Source organism: Caretta caretta, chromosome 8 (genome assembly GCF_965140235.1).
Source record: "Caretta caretta isolate rCarCar2 chromosome 8, rCarCar1.hap1, whole genome shotgun sequence".
Classification (NCBI taxonomy): Eukaryota; Metazoa; Chordata; order Testudines; family Cheloniidae; genus Caretta; species Caretta caretta.
This window is the reverse complement of record NC_134213.1, coordinates 75,514,355-75,533,917: the sequence shown is the minus strand read 5'-3', so window position 1 is coordinate 75,533,917 and position 19,563 is coordinate 75,514,355. Positions and strand designations below refer to the sequence as shown.

Genomic DNA, 19,563 nt, shown 5'->3' with positions numbered 1-19,563 from the left:
ATATTTCCTTGTCACTTACATCCAGCCTACATCTCATTCCCCATAGCTTTGTCTCTGACTAGTGCTGCCTCCCGTGCTCCCCGCTATGCCTGGACTATATGCCTGGGTCCTGTATGCCATGTGACCTCTTTCTCTCTTCCTTCAAATGCCTTCCCAAAACCCACTTTTCCCACTATTCCTCTAAAAATTACCTGCTCCCCTGTGCCAAGCTTACTGAGTATCCCTCCCTACATGAACTATTACCAAAAAGTAGAATTACAGAATCTTATTGTGCATACCCCTCCCCATCTCCTTCTGGCCTGCTGTGACCCTGTTCCTTTATGTCATGTCTTGCTGTGCTTAATAAAGGCCCCGAACATGAAAGCACTCATACACGTAATTCGATGCATTTGAGTAGTCCCACTGATTGAGTTCAATATGCCTACTTGTATGTAAATTTACTCACATATGTACGGTTTCAGAGTAGCAGCCGTGTTAGTCTGTATCCACAAAAAGAAAAGGAGTACTTGTGGCACCTTAGAGACTAACAATTTATTTGAGCATAGGCTTTCATGAGCTACAGCTCACTTCATCGGATGCATTTACATATGTAAGTGCTTCAGGAGAGGGCCTTCAATTGACACCTCTGTGAGAAAAGGCTCATGGGTAAAATTTTCAAACGTGAATCTGTAACTTATGTGCAGATTTTTAAAGGTACTCAGGCATTGCTGCAGTCACAGTGGCAAGAACATTAATCTCTTTTGATTTCAATGGGAGTTGGGTGCCTAAATACCTTTTGAGGATATAGGTCTTAGTGCTTACGTCCCATTGACTTTCAATGAGACATATGCTCATAAGCCCCTGTCTCTTAGGTTCCTAAATTATTAGGGTACTTTTGAAATCTGCCCCACATGTAAAGTGCCATGCCTGCCTATCGCAATATCTATGTATCACTTGATGATTACCTGTTCTGTTCATTCCCTCTGGGGCACCTGGCATTGGCCACTGTCAGAGGACAGGATACTGGGCTAGATGGACCTTTGGTCTGACCCAGTATGGCCATTCTTATGTTCTTATACAATGTTGCATAATAATAAAGAGTAAAATTTCCTAACTCTGTTGAACTTCTGTACTTCAATGAAAATAACTTCAGAGGCTCCTCAATGCTTTATTAATTTAAAACGTTATTCCAATAAATATGTACCAATAAACATAAGACACTCCATAAAATCTAAATAAAGACATTTACAATCCTGCCAACAAAGTAAAAACAGCATATTTTTCCACTGAGGTACACACAGGGTCATTTAAGGCAAATTCAATCAATTACACGTTCATAATTATTCCTGCCCACCCTCGGCATGGTAGCAGGTAAAAATAAAAATAAAAATAAAAAATCCTAATACACAAACAAGTCTATCAATAACTTGTTAGCTACTTCCCAGTTATTTATAATCAAACCCAGAGTGCTGGTGCCGATGGTCATTCTGGACAGAAAGCCTGTGTCTGCTATTTGGTCCTGTCCTTTTCAGTCAGGGGCAATGTTATTCTCACGAGTTCCTAGTTATAAGGCATTACTTTGTGCTTTGACTTTTCCTGTTGAGTCCTTCATAGGCTTCTCCTTTCCCAACTGATGTAGAGCAAAATACCAACCTTTTCAGACGAGCAACCCCTAACACACACACTCTTAACACACACACACACACACACACACACACACAGGCCTTGTCTATACAGACAAACAGAGAGGGATGGAAGGACAGGAGACAAGGGCCTGACCCTCTTCTCACGCTAGTTTTACAGCAGTGTAAGTCCCCATTTACACCAGTGTAAGTGAGATCAGAACCAAGCCCAAGCTGATTCCTTGGTGCTAAAAGCAGCAAGATATCCAGTCCAGCTCCTCCACTACAAGCCCTCCTGACAGAGAATGATCAATAAAGCTAGTTAACAGTTAAACTCAACAAAAGTAAGCACTTTTCATAACATTACCTAACAGCTCAGTGTGTTTATCATGTAAACTCTATTTCCCTGCAAGTTAATTTCAAAAATAAAAAGATGAAGGAATTCATCTTTGCCATGGGTGAAGGACTTTCCAGCTCACCGATATTTTCTAGCTTATCCACACTTGGAGCTTCAGGTTTCAGATGGAAACACTTATTTTCCAGTGTTGAGAGAGAGAAAGCCAGCCTTTCAGATCCACTTTCAGAGTCCTTCTGGTTGAACTTTCAAAGCTGTGTCCTGTCCTATCCTCCCTGAGATCCTTCCCCAAAAAGTAATGCCAGGGTCTGTGCTAAATGGCATGATTCAGGGCCATCAGGGAAGCAAGGGAGTCTCTTCACATAGTGTTGTAGGTGCTTTCTGTATCGCAGCTGGGTCTCATTTCAGACCATGTTGTGTCTCCCGATGTCTCCTTAAATCCACCTTCCTCTGGAAGCCTTTGCCACACAGATCACAGCCAAAGGGCTTGAAGCCGGTGTGCTTACGACTATGGGTGATGAGGTTGGAGCTCTGGCTGAAGGCTTTCCCACACACCTGACACTTGTGGGGCTTCTCACCTACAAGGAGAAGGGGATAAAGAGGGCAGGCCCCATATCAGACAATCAGCATAGCATCCGAGCAGATCCAGAACAAACTAGCCATAGTCAATGTGCCCCATGCTTTGAAGAGATTACTACGCTGCAATACTGTCATCTCCAAGTGACCATTGAGCGGGGTCACTCTCCCTGGGACAATACTATGGGTGAAACCTTACCCCATTTAAGTTAATGGCAAAACTCCCTTTGATTTCAGTGGGGACAGGACTTTAACCTACGTCTCATTTCAGTAATGTATGTTACCAGATTCTGGTCTCACTTATGCCAGTGTAACTCCAGAGTAGATCCATTAGCTGATTTAGAATCTGGCCAAAGATTTGGACAATAAAGTCCAATTTAAAAAAACTGATTGTCTTCCTTCTTCTCTTCCCCCATCCCAGTTTACTATTTAAATGGTTCAGCTGAACCAAATTTTTCAAATGTAGCCACTAAAGTTTAGGTGCTCAACTTAAGACAAATTCTAAGTCAGCCAATGGGTTTACTCTGAAGTTACACTAGTGTAAGTGAGATAACTTTATAATAATAATGACAGGTTTCAGAGGAACAGCCGTGTTAGTCTGTATTCACAAAAAGAAAAGGAGTACTTGTGGCTCACGAAAGCTCATGCTCAAATAAATTGGTTAGTCTCTAAGGTGCCACAAGTACTCCTTTTCTTTTTATAATAATAATATTTGTTTGTTTTTCACAACCACTTGTGACCTCTTTGAAAGTCAAATACTTTGACAAACAGCATTGAATTTATATATGTATATTCAGATCACTATCATTTTCTATGATTTAAATCCATGATGCTAGCAGTTTGAAAGGGAAGCTTTATTTTCAAAGATCCCTGAGAAAACCTGCTGCCTTTTTCAACAACATTCTTTGAAAAATGGTTTCCTTGAGTATCTGCAGTGTATTAATTTCCATATTCATTATCACCAACAATGAAACTTGAGAACTATGCACCTCTCCTCCCATTATATGCCAGACTGCAACCATTTGATTGGAAAGTCCGGGTGGAAGCCCAATAGATAGATAATCTCTGAGTAAATATTTAGACTGAGAGTTGGACCCTGGGTCCTTGAGTTTAGTGTTTAATCTAGAGGAGGAGGCTTCTGCTGCTGCTATTGTAAAGTGGCAGGCTATGCAGATGGAGATGCAGCAGTCAGATTCACCTGTCATTTTCCAAGGGCCACAGCTCTAAATCAAGGCCATATGAATATATTGCTGTACAAATCATCTTACAGAGAAGCCCTTCTGAATAACCACAGGGAGGATCCTATTAAAGCAACACTGATTGTACAGTGAGGATTTCAGTTATTAAACAGAAGCTGTTCATGAAACCAAGCTCAAATTTCCCTTCTTTGCACTATTGCTCCACTTGGGTTTCCACAGTGTGAGCTACCCCGGTGGGGCAAGGGCCCGGCAGAGGGAGCTGCATGTACTGGTCTAGCTGAAGATGAATGGATTGGTGGGAGGGGAGAATCTCCTCTCCAGAATCTATTCTAATGGATAGGGGCTGAATGCCAGCTGCTGCAGGGCTGACCTGTGTGAATGAAAGTGTGTTTCTTCATGTCAGATTTCTGGTGGAACCGTTTCCCACAGTACTGACAGGGGTAGGGCCGGGTGTCCGAGTGGATGAGCAGGTGGGTAGACAGAGTGGAAGATCTCTTAAAGCTCTTGCCACAGATCTTACAATCAAAGCTGCGTTCCTGCAAAGAGAGGAAAGACACACACTCCGTTATGCCTCTCCCGAGATCATAGCCATGCAGTCAGCCTGCCAGTGCATTAACAAATACCCCCATCCCAGCAACCACATCCTCCTCCCCGATACCCACTAGGCCCAGTGGAGGCACTAACCTTGGCATTACTGCCTCACTTGGTAAAACACATCCCTGATTCACAGTCAGATAAATTCACCTTCCTCCCAATTCTATGCACCACTCAGACCTAGTGATTTAATGGAATGGCTCTTTCAGACGAAGGGACTATGTGAGACTAGCTACTTTGGTGCCCCAGACTTTGCACTACACATGTGCACATTCGAGGGGGCTCCAATGGAGAAGTCATAAGCCTTTGCTGAGCAGCCTGATGGCCACAATACAGCCCAGTGGGGCACTTGGTTAATGACATTGCAAGGTACAGGACCCCACCTGACATCTTAACAGTGCTGAGGACTGTGGGAGAGTGAGGCATTGAGGGGAACTTTTGGACTGGGTTGAATTCTGTTGGGAAGTTATTGTTTGCTGCTAGTTTTATTTTTCATCAACATTCAGGTCAAAGGTGCCTAGGGCTTTAAGATAAGAGCCTTATTGACTGTTAATATTTTTATAAATCAAAATACATATACTGGAACCACCACTACCTTTCCCTTCACTTATCTTCCTGTCAGACCCTTAGACAGCCCATCACGCTCTCCTCTCCTTGTTTCCCCTATGCTCCCTCTCTAGACACCCCATTGCAAAATCCTCTCTTCCTTCAATGCTTCTTCCCGTACCACATACTCCTCTCTTCTCCCAGCACTCATGCTCCTCCTCCAAGGCCACGTTATGCTTTTCAGACATGTCTGCTTTAAGTCTATATTTGGCAGGCAGCATTTGCTTGTTGTGCTTGCCCCCAAATGCTTCCTCCTCAGGGTTTTAATACACGGCATTGCTCTTTTTTCCACTGTTTAACTGGCGATATTTCCCTTCCTCAGATGCCATGCACTTGCACCCTCATTCACTTGCAGATAAAACAACAAACAAGTCTCTCTGTAACTCTATCCTCCTGAAGCTGACTTTGGGAGGGAAGATTTGCCAGGCCAAGTGAGTGGGTGAAGGGAAAATATTGTACAGTATCAGCAGGTGGAAAAAGTTACAAATCCTCCTACCAAAGTTAACAACCATATTCTTCTTGTGTGTGACTCAGATCACATTGAGATGGGTGAAGTCTGTTCTGTACACAAGACTGGGTATTCAGGTGCTCCCTGCACACGCACACACACACACACACAGAGTAACTAAAAAGGAGGGCAGATTCACTCCTTTTGGGGGCGAGCTAGTAGGGTGAAGACAATGAGTTTCTTTAATGGCTACAAAAGTCCACCATCCTGCTGCAAGATCCTAACTTTGTGTCAGAGTAAGACACAAATCCATGACATGAACGGTTGTTTTATTTGTAAAGTACCATAGGTGCCCATAGCTCATTACAGACAAACATGGGGCCTGGGAAATATGGAGGAAGTTTGGTATGTATTATATTTTGTTAATTTCATTCTCAGTGTTTATAGTTCCTGGATCCAGGATGCCCACCTGTCACCATGTTCTCCTCATTCAAGTGCCCACCTGCCACTGTGCCCCCATCAGCACTCTACTTCCTCTGAGAGCCACTATGCCTCTCTGACCCCCTCATCCTGGGTGCCTTCCTGCACCATGGCCCGCTCACCCTAAGTGCCCACCAGCTCCCTCCCCTCACCTCAAGTGTCCATCTACCACCATTCAGTTGCCTCTTTGGCTCTGTACCCATGGCCCAGGCTACCTGCCTTAGCACTTCATGCCCCCACCCATGTGCCCGCCCTGGCTCTTACTTGGGAGTGAACAGTCTTGTGCTGCTCCAGGCTGACCGCATGGCCGAAGGTCTTGCCACACATGTCACAGGCGAAGGGTCTGGTGCCGCTGTGCGAGCGGCGTACATGCACCTCCAGGCCATGTGGGGTGGAGAAGACCTGAGGGAAGAGAGCACACAGGGGTCAGGCAGGCTAGAATGGGGAGGCAGGGGCTCAGGTAGGACCAGAGTGGGGGTGGTCGGTTCCTACCTTGCTGCACTTGATGCACTTGTAGGAGCCAGTGCTGATCAGCAGTGGGCGGCACAGAAGCTCTGACTCCACCTTGATCCCACCTGGGCCTTTCTCCTGCTGCAGCCCAGGCTGGGCCTCTGCATAGAGGCCTGGTGTTGCTGCTGATGGCCGCTCGAAGAGTCCCGGCCTAGGGGAGCTGAAGTCACCATAAAGTCTCAGGGCTGAGCCACAGTCTGCACCGAAGAGAGCAGACTCCGAGCTCTGCTCACAGAAGAGTCCCAGGGCTGAGCTACGCTCTAGGGTTGGGCAGGGCCTGTAGTTCTGCACCAGATGCCTCAGCTCAGAGCTGCCCAGGGTGCTCCATGCATATGGCTTGAAGGGCACTGAGAATGGGGGCGCCTCATCCAGGGAGGGGCAGACAGAACGCTCAGACGCTGTGGAAACACAAGGAGAGGGAGCGATTAGTGGGGTTCATAGCCACCACCCACTGGGCACAAAGCAGCACCTCAGAAGCCCAACATAGGGTCCAAAGCCAGAAACCTATCAGTGCTGTACACTCACTCACATGAGGGCTGCCTCTAACCTCTCACAAGGGGCGGGAGAGGGTTGTTACCCTGCATAGCACACTATAGGCTTAATGCAGTCATTCCTACACTCTGCACATGCTGCCAAAGCCAGCTTTTCAAAAATGGCCACTCATTTGGGTTGTCTCAGTTTTTGGGTGGCCAACTTGGAACCTCTGGCTTGATTTGCACAAGTGTTGCTCATCTGCATCTCCCATTGACTTTGACTGGAGTTTTGGGTACTCAGCACCAATGAAAAACATACCCAATATGTGTCTCAGACTGGGCACCTAAAATTAATGGCTACATTTGAAAATGTTGGCCTAAATGACTAGGCAGTAATGTAAAGCACACATAATAAATAAATAATGAGCCTAGCTCTTATATAACACTTTTCATATTCTCCTACATATACCATTATGGACATGCCAGTAGCAGCTCCCTAGTTAAAGGTGTGATGCATTTTGCACTTCTGGCAGAACAGAAATCCTTCTGTTTCCCAATTTAATGTCTGAATTAGTCTCCAGATTTGGCACCATAAGTCTTTAGAGGACAGTTGAATTGTCTCTGTAATGTTCCTCACTTTTGCAGAGGAAACATTTTAAAATGGTCTCTTGCTGAAATGGAGATGTGTAATGCTCACATTTCTCTGGGTTCCTCTAGTGAAGCAAGCATGGGCCCCACAAACTCTGAACTTTGCAAACTCCAGCCCTGACAAATATGAAAACCATGAGCATAAGCCACATTTAAAATTAAAGACACAAAAGAGAGTGATTGCCCTTCCTGATCATAACCTACATGAATTGCATCACAACAGACTGTTGGAGGCTCAGATCCATCACTTACTTCTGTTTTTACTAATAAAACTAAAACAAAAAAGTTCCAGATGCTCTGAGTTTTGTACTTTGCGAAAATTTCCAGCCAGCTTTAACTTGAGCCAGCAGTTCTATTCATACCCCGGTGAGGGAGATGGGCAGCAGGGATATAGAAATGGGCTCTGGGAAAGAGCTTGAGCTCTGGAGGCCCATGAGGATTGAGCAGGGAGAGCTGGGTTTGGAGGACGTGGCTGGTCAAGTGGGACTTTTGAGGAAACGGGTGTTAGCAAAGATGTGCCAGGAGCCTGGGAGAAATAGGCTTGTGGCATGTAGCTCAGACCTAGGACATGAGACATGAGAGAGATGAAACCCAGCTGTCTCGGCCCTGACACAGCGGACCTTGAAGGGCTCCCTGAGTACTAACTACTGCCTTGGCTCCCCATCACACCAGCCAGCAGCACAGGGGAAGTCGAGTGTCTATGTACTGAGGCATCTGTGTAACAAGGGCTCTCCATAGCATAGCTACACTATGGACTAGGAAGAAGAGGCAACAGCAGGGAGTATTTAATTCACTCTTCACATGCTGATGCCTCCACATAAAGCCATTGGGCTTCATCACACCACACTTGCCTGAACAACCCACCTCTCCTTCAGCCAAACACCTCTTCCAGCAAACTCCCACTTGTACAGCCACAGTTACTCCCCTGGCTCCTCACATTCCCAGTCAATTCCTGGCTTCCAGAGGCAGCCCGATGAGTGGAGATGGAGCACTGAATGACTTGGCTGCTTATTTCCTTGCTTCGTGCACTTTATGTTGGGGGGGATATGCAGTCTAGAAACCTCACATCAAAATAAGGAAGATTTTTGTGTGGGAATACCCACCCATATCACACACACTCACTCCTACGAAGTGGGGCTGGAATGCTGACCCGATGGTGAACACGGTTTGTCCTGCTCTGCACTGACTGCAAAGCTGTGGTCAGCAGCATGTCAACTCTCTCCGTTCTTCACAACCAGTGTCACAGTGTTGTCAACTACTGCAATTTGATCACCACTCTCAAGAGTATTTGCTGGTTCTCTTAAAGCTCCAGCTTCCGGAAGGATGTGATTTCATCAGAATTTCAGCTTTCTTTCTGTTATTAAAGTAATTTTCAGGCACTCCTGGTTGGGGTAGAAAGCTTGAAAATATGACCCCCCCTCAATGCCCCAGCACTGAAAGGCAAATCAAAATACCCCCAGGGCCTTATTTTTAAGCCTGTCTCTTTATTGTGGGGGGTGGGGGAGGGGCTGACATGATTTTGAACCCTGGGAGTAGGCAACAGGGATGTGGTAACATTGGGTAGTGACGCCCAGTCCTGGAGAGTCCCACCCACAGAGATACATAGCGGAGAGCGCCCCCACACACCGCGCGCACCCCCGCTAAGGGCTGGAGGGAGCCACAGAGGCACCGCCCGGAGGTGGGGCGGGGTGACAAAGCTGCTCCGCCCCAGCACGCTTCCCAGCGCCAAGGGCAGTGCAAACTGCGCGCTCCCCCACGCCCCGCCAGGGCCGGGGCAGAATCATGTCCCGCCTTCCCTCCATCCCCGCTCCCGTTTAGGCGCGCACAGGTGCTGCAATTTTGCCCGGGCTTTGCACAGTTCATGCAAGGGAGGGGAAGAGCCCATCCCCCATAAGGGCTAGTGGGACTTTAGCCCTAAATGACTGAACTAGTAAATGAATAGGCAGCACCGTACGTACACAATGATACACACACACCCCTATCTCTCTGCCTTCCTAGAGTCTTATACCTGGGGAAAGGTATCACGCAAATACAATAGCCACTATATATTTATTAGTGTATATTAATATGATTTAAACGAATCGGTTATAGACTATGAATATGTATGGCCAGGTGTTATTACATACATACATATAACGGGAGCTTATAGGTATTAATGTATTTATATGCCGCAGTAATTTGCATAAATACGGTAGATTTATGGTATTGATAAATGTTATTAGTAATACTATAAATAAATCTACTCTACGCAAATGACTATGGCATAAATACAATATTCAGATTTAATTGTACGCACTAATGAAATGGGAATACATACAGTCGTTTTGCAGGTCACACGGAATACGAACATGAATCGTATTCTGTTCCCCTATAGGCACATACATCATGTATTCTATAGCTTTTGTGACTATATACACACTCTCACTGCCTCTGCCCTGTATGAATTTAATTCAGAAAAGCTGTTTCTCTCTTTTCTTACTTGTCAAGCACAGCAATGATCTTTCCACAGAAGAATAAATCCCTCCGTGAAAAATCAAATATTGTATCAATACATTCCCGCGACCTAATTAGACCTTCATTCGTCTTACAAATTTCTGGGACGGAGAAGTTGGCGAGGGAATGGGCGGGGGGAGGACTGAGGGGAAAGAATTGGTGGGAGGAACTGCTTTCAGGCTTGCCAGATAGTTCGTACCTGTAGTGATGCCAATCTGGGTGGACCATTCAGTGCAACGATTTCAGCAGCATTATTAGGGGACACGCCTGCCGGGTGGGATCAGTGGATGCCAGGGACACCTGCAATCCCCACTGCACTCCTGGGATATGTTCGTTAAGAATTTAACGGGGACAGATCCCTCCAGTATTGATGCCCCCATCGCGTAATCAGTTTCACCTAGACAAGTTTGTCTCGTGCTGTTAAGACACTCGATCAGAACGCACCTTCCTCGACGCACTCACAGTAAATGAAGCGCTTTAGGCAAGTGAATTTTAGGAGGGGGAAAATAATCATGAAGAAAACCTAGGCGCAGATCTAGCAAAGACTGTCTCTTCAGTGATCTGTGTCCACGTTTACAGACACGAGACGGGTGAGGTAATAGGTTTTACTGGACCATCTTTTGTTGGGAAAGAGACAAGCTTTCGAGCGCACACAGAGCTCTTCTTCAGGTCTGTGTAAGCCGGACAGCTGGTCTCTGTCACCAGCAGAAGTGGGTTCAATAGAAGATTCTACCTCACCCACCTTGTGCCTCTCATATCTGGCCCTGGGACCAAAACGGCTACAACAATACGTGTACACGCTGCGGTAGGGGCGCGATCTACAGTTCCCTCTCCAGAAGCTATTAGTGTGGAGGGGGAGGGAGGGAGTGTTAATTATATTGTTATTATTAATTATAACACAGAAAGCTAAGCAAACTAGATCAAATTGCATCCCCACATTTTGTCGTGTGTACAATTTTATTTGCGTGGAATCAAACCCTGGGGGCTTTTAAAATGTGGAGCTGCTACCCTATTAGATACAGACGTGGCTATGCAGAGACAGGGACAAAGTAGGAATGAAAACCAGGAAGAGGTTTTTGTTTGTCTGTGGGGGTTTGTTGATCTTGTAAAGCTGAGACCATTTTTTTCCTTCCCCGCGACAGAAATTGTTGCTTTTTGTGCCGAGTTTATGGACGCGCACACTTGGTCTTTTTTCAGCTTTAACGGAGGCAATAAAAAGCTTTGTTATTTTTGTTATAAAACGACACGATTGTATTTTTAAATGAGATAGTATTCAAGCCAAAGTCAGGTCTGCATCTTCTCCCACTGCTCCGGCCACATCAAAGGCACAACCCAGGAGCTAGAGACAGAGCTGTAGCTATAAGTGTGAGCTTCCTGGATTTGGGTGTTTAAATCTGACCGTCATTATTTTCATCTGTTTTTCAGGAATGCATTTTTAGAAAAGAAAAAAATCCTTTTTTAGACAAGAAACAAGAAATAACTTGAATGGAGGTTAGGAAAGTGTCTAACAGATAATGCGAACACACACACACACACTTATGTTTACTATAGGTGTATAAATAGCCTTGTATCTACATTTACTAGCTTTCATAGCACGTATCCCCTAGCGCAGCCCGATAAGCAAACTCCTCAGAGACCTTCAAACACTGTAGCAGCCTATTATATTTAGACACCAACAAAACCAATGTCATACTTCTGTGATTTGCATTCTTCAATATTTCAAGGCTCTTCAGTCAAATTATTCTTTTCTATTCTTTCGTGCCCATGCTCAATCCGAGCTGGATCCTGCTCTGTATGAAGCCAACAGGAATGTTGCACTCCGTGAACTAAAAATACCTCTCTGGACGCAGGTTTAAAACCGGAGTAACATGCACAGGGAAGCTCATTTCTAACCCAAAGCAATGTACAGGGGGTGTCGGGATTCGGTGTAACACACAGTGGAGGTTTTCTTCCTAATAGGTACACGAACTTTGGTAAACCAATCGACAGCTGCTGCGTTTGCATTCGTGCTGGTCAGCGCCGATCAGGAGTGGACCTGGCAGGGCGGTTTGTAGCCAGGAAGCCCCCTCATCCCAAAACAGCTAAGCACGCCCCAGCCCAGCCGATTTCCGCAGGCTGGGCCTGACCCCGACGGCTTGCTCCCCGAGAAGAGGCTGGAGAGGGAGACAGACCCTTCCCCTGGGCTGCCAGCCGCGGCCCGCGCCCCCTCCCCGTCAGAGACCCCGGTCCGCAGGCGGTGCTGGGTCCCGGCTCCGGGCCCTACCTGGCGAGACGGACGGGGACGGGGGTCTCCAGAAGTCCTCGAACTCCGACGCTCTGTCGCAGACGCTGCCCTCGCAGCTGGGAGCCGAGTCGGAAGCGCCGTCGATGGCCTCGCTCAGGTGGGATTCCGGGGAGGAGCGGCCCCGGGGGGGCTCCGGGTCCAGGAGGCCGGAGCTGCACAGACCCGTCTCTCCCGGGATCTTATTGTCTGCGGGGGACAGAGGCGAGAAGGGCCCTTACCCCGGGGCAGGTGGGGAGAGCAGGATCCCTGAGACCGCCCCCCCTCCCGCCTCCCTGCTAGGGCAGCGTCCCGCCGCGGGCAGCCCGGCAGCCTCGCCCGGGGCCCCAGCAGCGCCCCTGCCCCAGCAGCCGGGCAGCGTCTCCCTCTGTCCCCGCCGCTTCCCCAGCTCAGCCCCGGCCCGCTGCTTTCCGGGGGCTGGGCTCGGGCCGGCTGCCCGGGGGTCCCCATTCAAACACTAGCCGAGGGCAGGGGGGTCCTCGGGACAGCAGGGGGCTGGACCGCAGCTCTGGCTGCCGCTTGCCAGGCGCTGAACTCCCCCAGTAATGGGCGGGCACCTGGCAAGGGGCAGGCACGGGGCAGAGACCTGGTCGCTGGGATCCCCTGGCCCTTGGGCCGCATCGCCTCCCCCCGCCTCCCCCAGTGCCCCATTGCTACACGCACCAGCCCCCCCCCCCCCCACCGCACACACACACAATCCACGCCGGGGCCGCCTGCCTTTGCCCCGCGAGCTCCCCCGAGCCCCCAGCCCGCCCTCCCAGGGCTCTGTGGTTGCCCCCCTTGGCGCAGGTCAGGCTCCGATCCCCCACCGCCATCGGTACCGCTCCCAGGCGTGCCCTGAGCTGCGCCCGTCGCGCCGCCGCCCCCGATTGCCGGTGCCCGCCCTACCTGCGCAGATTTGAGCCAGCACGTTCTCCAGGCGCAGGCTGTAGTCCTCGCCCGGAGAGCGGGGCTGGTGGTAGCTGTGCGCCTTCTTGCTCTTCACCAGGAAAGACCTCGGCATGGTGAGGCTGCTCCTGCGAGGCGAGGCGCCTGTCACTCTCCGCCACTGTGTCCGCGTCCCGGACACCCCAAATCACGAGCAGCTGCCACCCGTGAATCGCCTTAAATCCCCAGCCTTGGATGTGCTCTGCAGAGAGGTTTGACAAGCCATTGGTTAGGGATCTCCTGGGGGACTGGGACTCGGGACAGGGCGGGGAGGGGCGAGGGGACGGGGCAGGGGAGGAGCATGCGTACAAGGCGGCCGGGCTCCGTTCACCAGGTGGCATTCAGACAGGTGGCTTCAAAACGACGCAGCATCTCCAGGCGCATCAGCCACAAACGGGGCTATCGGCTGGGGGAGGAGGGCGGGGGGGGTGTGTCCCCGTTTCTTAGGTGTCCCAGCCGGCTGGGCCATCAAGGCCGCAGCGCTGCGAAGGAGGGACACTGCTCGTTCACCCTGTTGTTACTCAAACGCGGGCGTTACGCAGCCCCCCCTCTTATCTTTCATCAGGAGGGCGAACTGGTGCGAGAGGTGCTGCTTGCCGTTTGTTGAGCAACAGGCATCCCGCAGACGGGGAGAAATAACACGCGAGTCGCCTTTTACACCGTCCTCACCTTGGAGAGCTCACACAGGAGCAGTCTACCCAGGCAGTGCAAACGAGGCGGGTCATTCCGTGTGCCAATTTACCGAGCTTGAATTGAGCAAATTCGTCACTCACACAATCCCACCAAGAGACCGAAAGGCCACGTGCTCTCATTCCCCCCCCCCCCGAAACTGCTAATAACAAATAGCTGGAGAAACTGATTTCTAATCAAACTTCCCTGAGATGTCTGAGTTACAGTATTGTAATGTTTTGATAATTTGCATGGCTGTAAAAATTGTAAAAGCGGCAGCAATTGCGCGCAGGAACAATATGGGTTATTTTCAGGCTCTTCCCTTTAAGAGACTCTCGAGCAATAGCTTGTATCAGATTGATTTTGTGGGAGGTAAAGTGCAAACAGAAAATAGTGGTGTCTTGCTCTGTTCTGCTGAGCTTCAGTACAAGGGGCGTCCTGGAAAGTTTATTCAAGCACACCAGGAAAGAAATGCCAGCAACGCGCCTGCTGTCTGCTGCTGCTGGAAAGTAAGGGGAGCAGCAGCCTTCAACCTGCTGTCTGATCTCTGGATAATTTAGTGAGATCACCAGTGTTCATTTACCCCTCCCCCTACTCGGTTAACAATCCCTGCCAGACACTTGATTCTGTGTGGACAGTCTCTTCATAGTTGCATTAGATCCAGGAGCTTAAAACCAGCAGCGAAGCTTAGCCTCCTCGGGGACAACAACACCACACTTCCTAAAACGATGTAACCATTGCATGTACTCCGGACAAGTCTGAATGACGCTGTATTTCTGCCCCAGAGACTGTCCGCTAAAGGGTTTTCAGCCACATCAATGGAAATGGGAGTAATTTTCTTTGGGGAGGGGGGGAGTATAATTAAATCAACAAACTAAATCCAGAATCTGAGAGTTATCCATTTTGGAGAGTCAGGGTATAGTCCGGTCCTATGTCAAATATTCGCTGTTGAATAAACTTAAAAAAATACGAAATTGTAAAAACATTTTAACGGTAACATGAAAACCCGAGATCTCTCCACACACTTGGATCGAAAAGAGAAGGGGGGAGAAAAGCTGTTGACAGGTTTCCTTTGGGGTCTCCGTAATCGGGGGTTTAAGGAACAGACGGGTGTGCAATTCAGATCAGCTCCGTCACATACAGCCTCTGAGCTGGGCTGTACTCGGCACTTTGCAAGAGAGAAATACCCCATGTCTGAGCTCTAATGCGGGTTTGTTCTCCACCAACGCCGGCTCTCCAGCCGTGGGGTCAGGAGCCAGCCTGCGCTTTCTATGAGGAAAGAAAGGAAGATCCTGGATCTTGTCATTGAATTTTAGCTGGGTTTGTTTTTCCTCTAATGGCTTCAGTTTGTTATGAACAGCTAAAAGAGGTCCCATCTGATTTCATTTACCCTGGTAGGGCCGGGCCCAGAGGGGAACCAACAATTGCTATATAGACATTTTTTCAGCGGGCAGCTCTGTACTTTACAATACCAGCAATCAATCGATTGCCTTTCATTGCTCACCCCGCTGTTTTAATATTTATTCCGCCTCGTTCGTTCTTTTGCCATCGAAAAGATGGAAACAAACATCGTAAATGTTATTCGGTGGGATCATTGTTAATCCCCTGTACATTAAAATAGAGGTTCTCTTTACAGGATCGCCCGAAAAGCAGTTGTTCTCTTCGCTACAGTATTTTCAGATCGTTCTGTTTGCTAGGAACTGGTGGGAGAGTTTCTCATCTGTTCCACCTGTTCCTTAATTCATCCTTGAGAAGGAGGCACGGTTAACTGTGAAAGGAAGGGGGTAAAAATCAAAGTGGCTTGATAAATTTGTTGACATCTTTATCATGAGCCACAGGAGTCTGCCCTCTATTGATTCACTAACACCGCAGCACAGGGGCCTCAAAATATTTCAAACACTTCAAAAATCTCAACTTCTGTTTTTTTCCCTCCAAAAGTTTGGGCACGTCTGTGCGATGGGTAGCACCCCCCAGCATCGCTCCTTGCGTGCGCTCCAACACGTGTGCGAGCGCGGGGCTGTCCACACTGCCCGGCTTATCTTTCCACGCACTACTTCCACACACCGTTGGAAAGGAAAGTTACTTCCTTGCCTTATTCCAGTTTGTTAGAGTAACTCGCTGCTTTCTCTGAACAAGACAAATCGGTTTCCTTATCTCAGTTCTGGCTGCTGCTTAAATCTGCGCTCCCTGCTGAAAACCAAGGCCAAACTTTCTGAGATCGCAGATAATCCCAGCCAGTAAATGTGGGAACATGATTTCCCAAACCCACCTGGCATTATCCGACCCACCCGTAAGCTTTGGCAGGAACTCGGGGAGCGTTTAAAGAAGAGCAGAGCTGTTCTCGTCCCTCCGGGCCCGGGAAATCAAAGCGAGACCCACATTGCCCAGTGATACCGGCGCTCAGGCTTTTCGGACACAGGGGTGTGAGATTCCGACCCTGTCCCGGGGTCAGTCAGTGATGCGGCGAGGGCGCAGGCCTGGCTTTCCAGCAGCCTGCTACATTTCGGCCTCGGTTTTATCTCTGGGCGATTAATGGTTATTATTCGCCACGTGCTTTCGTTTCATCGTCTCTCCCCGCTCCCCGTCGCCGGGCTGTTATTAGCTGTTCTCCTCACTGCATAAAGAGAGGGAGGGAGGCAGCGAGCTGCTCCACCCGCACAGCGGGGCATCTCAGCCCTTCGCAGGAAGGCCGGGCACAGCCAATTTCGCTTCCCTGCCGTGGCCGGGGCGCTCCGCAACGCGCCCCGCGCTCCAGACGGCTGCTGGAGAGGAACCCGGGCGGATCTGCCCTCGCTCTGCCCCGGGGAGACGTGTGTCTAACTTCCCCTCCCCTTCGGGGCTTGGGGCAGGGCCGTCTCCCAGGGGAGCTGCTCGCACAGGGGCTGAGCAAAGAGCAGCGCTGGTAGGTTTGTCCTTCGCTCTCAGCGAGACCCGCGGGCCAAGGGGGACAGGCCATCTCCCCCAGCCGGACAGGGAAGCAAGGCAAGAAAAGGAAAGCAGCTTACCATTTGGAAGCGTGGCTGCAGACACCTTTGTGCCGCACCGGCTGCTAGTTTAGGTGACTTTAAATTTAGGCTCCCTTAAGGAGAGCTGGTGTTTGAGTTTCCCCCCCCCCTTTTTTTTTCTCAACTCCTTCAGAGCTCAGCCCCCAAAACCACAAATTCCACTTCCTGAGCGTTAGGAGCTTCTGCAACAAAAAATGCTTTTAAAAGCCTATCAAATGAACGCCGGGTTTTTTTTTCTCTCTCTCTCTTTCTCTCTCTCTCTCTTTTCCTTAAACGAAAAGGTCTTACCGTATTCAGCCTGGCAGGGCTCGCCGGGGTGACATGCAAGTGTCATCCTGCAATAGGGCGTTTCATTTCACTCGGGGTTCTGCTCTAGAAATTACACACAGCGAGCTGAACTATTCTTGGATCCTCTTCAACTTCCGCAACGAGAACAGGTCACAGATTCAAAACACAGATTGACTCAAAAAAAAAGGGGGGGGGCCGGGGGTTGGGGACTGTGCTCGGAGGAGATGACACAAATCTTTCAGGGGCATTCAAACCACTCCACTCAGCCCCCCACCCCTCTCCAGTCCTAGGAGGCCTGAACAACCCCCTCGGGGCAGTCTAGACGGGGATTGTATTGTGGATGGGGTTTAAGGCAGAGCATTGTACAAAGGAGACCTTCCCTAGCCTAGAATTAACTTGTTGTGGAAACTCTTTTGGGATAAATACACCCAGCAGCGCTGAAAATACCATGACACCCAAACCTAGAGGTTTGCTCATTTCCCTTTGGATTTAGGTAATGGTTAAATATGGAAGAGGTAGGCGAGATTCTCTCTCCCGCTCCTTTGCACTGAGGTTATTGTAGCTACAGAGTGATTCAAACACCGCAGGCAAGAAACACAGTCGGGAAACGACTGCCTTAGAGCTGCCTCCCTTACCTAATTTCCGGTGGTCAGTTTGCTAAATTAGAAAGGATCTGTGAGAAAGGCGCTTGCTGCACGCAGCGTGCAGACCTGAAGTCACCAGAGCTAGTGGGGAAGGGGCGGAGGGAGAGAACAGCTCGGCGAGTGCACCGTTATTATCCAATTTAGCCGCTCTTTACTCACCTCGTGCATGAAAAAACGTCCTTTAAAATTAGACAGGGGCTCAAACCACTGGCTGCCCCGCTCCCCAAAGTGTGCGGGTGCTCGGATCTGGGCTTTTGGTTCCTCTCATTATAAAAGAGACGGGACAACTGGTTGACACCATTCTCATTCTGAGCTAATCTTGAATTCTGACACATCCCAGCGCCCTAAATCCGGGATTCGAAGATCCCGGGAGCTGGTCTGGCCCTCCTGAGGTACACTATTTCTTTTGAGGTGCACGCTAGGCAGAGTAAATGCACACCCTGGAGGGGAACGGCTGGGTTGCTGCGGGTGGAGAGCTCAGATCTCCAGCCTGCACAGAGACTTGAGGGCACCCCGGTCCCTGACTGCTGCTGCTCAGGGGACAGGGTTCTCGCTGAAACAGTCAAGACTGTGCAAACATTGGCCACATTACAGAGTGGACACTAGTGTTTTGAAGAACTGCTTCAGAAACAGCTGGAGAATTGGGAGAGCTGCTGAAGATGGAGGAAGACAGGAGCTCTCATGAGCTTCCACAGGGACTGATCTAAAAACCCAAGGAAGTCAATAGTCCTATGACCTTCAGTGAGTCATAGAACATCAGGGATGGAAGGGACCTCAGGAGGTCATCTAGTCCAACCCCCTGCTCAAAGCAGGACCAATCCCCAACTAAATCATCCCAGCCAGGGCTTTGTCAAGCCTGACCTTGAAAACCTCTAAGGAAGGAGATTCCGCCACCTCCCTAGATAACCCATTCCAGGGCTTCACCACCCTCCTAGTGAAAAAGTTTCTCCTAACATCCAACCTAAACCTCCCTCTCACAATACTCTGGGGCCCCACCTGCTGGGACCTGGCCTCTCATCCCCCCTTCTCACACCCAAAAGCATGGGGATGCACTGCCCTGTGCACCTACACCAGTTGTTAAACAGGTTCTTTTCTACACTCATGAATGATCTGTATAGGTGACAAGGTGTGTAGTGAGGTTGAGTTCATGGTTGTGATGTGCTTGGAGAGCCCGGGGATGAAAGCTGAACTACAGTGTGTGCAAAGTGTTATCATTAACAATCTCCAAAGAACTAAAGACAAAAATATCAAACAAATGAAGATGCCCATCCTTTTCAATGATGCTGAGATTGTGACATAATGGAAATTCAAGCTTAAGGCCAATGCATTGTCCTTAACCCTTTCACTGCTGCTGGAAAGTTCCAGGGTGCTAAGAACAGCTGTTTTCTATAGTGCATCCATGTACTGATATGTTATCAGGGCTTCTTTTCACTTGCTCAACCTTTGTAGACTAAATTACAATGAAGACCATGCACAGTGCCAATTTTATAAGTAAGTGTTGAAACCAATCAAGAGGAAATAACCAAGCCAGTGTGATTATTAGTAATTATAAAACACAGGGTCAGGAGACCATAATTCCAAGAATGTGCTGCGGACTCATCATTTCTGACTTTCACCAGGCCACTTAGGCCCAGATTTTTAAAGGTATTTAGGCATTGCTGCACTCAGCATTGCAATACCTAACTGATTCAGAAGCCTAAGGCTACATCTACACTTGGAGCTACCGGTGTGTTTCCCAGCTCACTTGAGATAGCTCTCATCAAATT

The 19,563-nt window shown here is 48.9% G+C and overlaps 1 protein-coding gene across 4 annotated transcripts; it reads right to left on the bottom strand.

The window, feature by feature from the left end:
• Positions 1 to 1,133: 1,133 nt before the first annotated feature.
• Positions 1,134 to 17,242, bottom strand: GFI1 (growth factor independent 1 transcriptional repressor). 4 transcript variants are annotated; one of them, XM_075131634.1, is made up of 7 exons: positions 17,154 to 17,242; positions 13,153 to 13,393; positions 12,247 to 12,453; positions 6,352 to 6,767; positions 6,124 to 6,261; positions 4,102 to 4,267; positions 1,134 to 2,534 (listed from the first exon to the last, which is right to left on the bottom strand). In XM_075131634.1, exons 2-7 carry the CDS (start codon positions 13,265 to 13,267, stop codon positions 2,356 to 2,358), a joined length of 1,221 nt encoding a protein of 406 aa, XP_074987735.1. In that variant the 5' UTR covers positions 13,268 to 13,393; positions 17,154 to 17,242; the 3' UTR covers positions 1,134 to 2,355. The 4 variants fall into 4 exon arrangements, with proteins under 4 accessions (XP_074987735.1, XP_048718080.1, XP_074987737.1 ...); XM_048862123.2 differs by lacking the exon at positions 17,154 to 17,242 and adding an exon at positions 16,866 to 16,949; XM_075131636.1 differs by lacking the exon at positions 17,154 to 17,242 and adding an exon at positions 16,130 to 16,569.
• Positions 17,243 to 19,563: the final 2,321 nt, after the last annotated feature.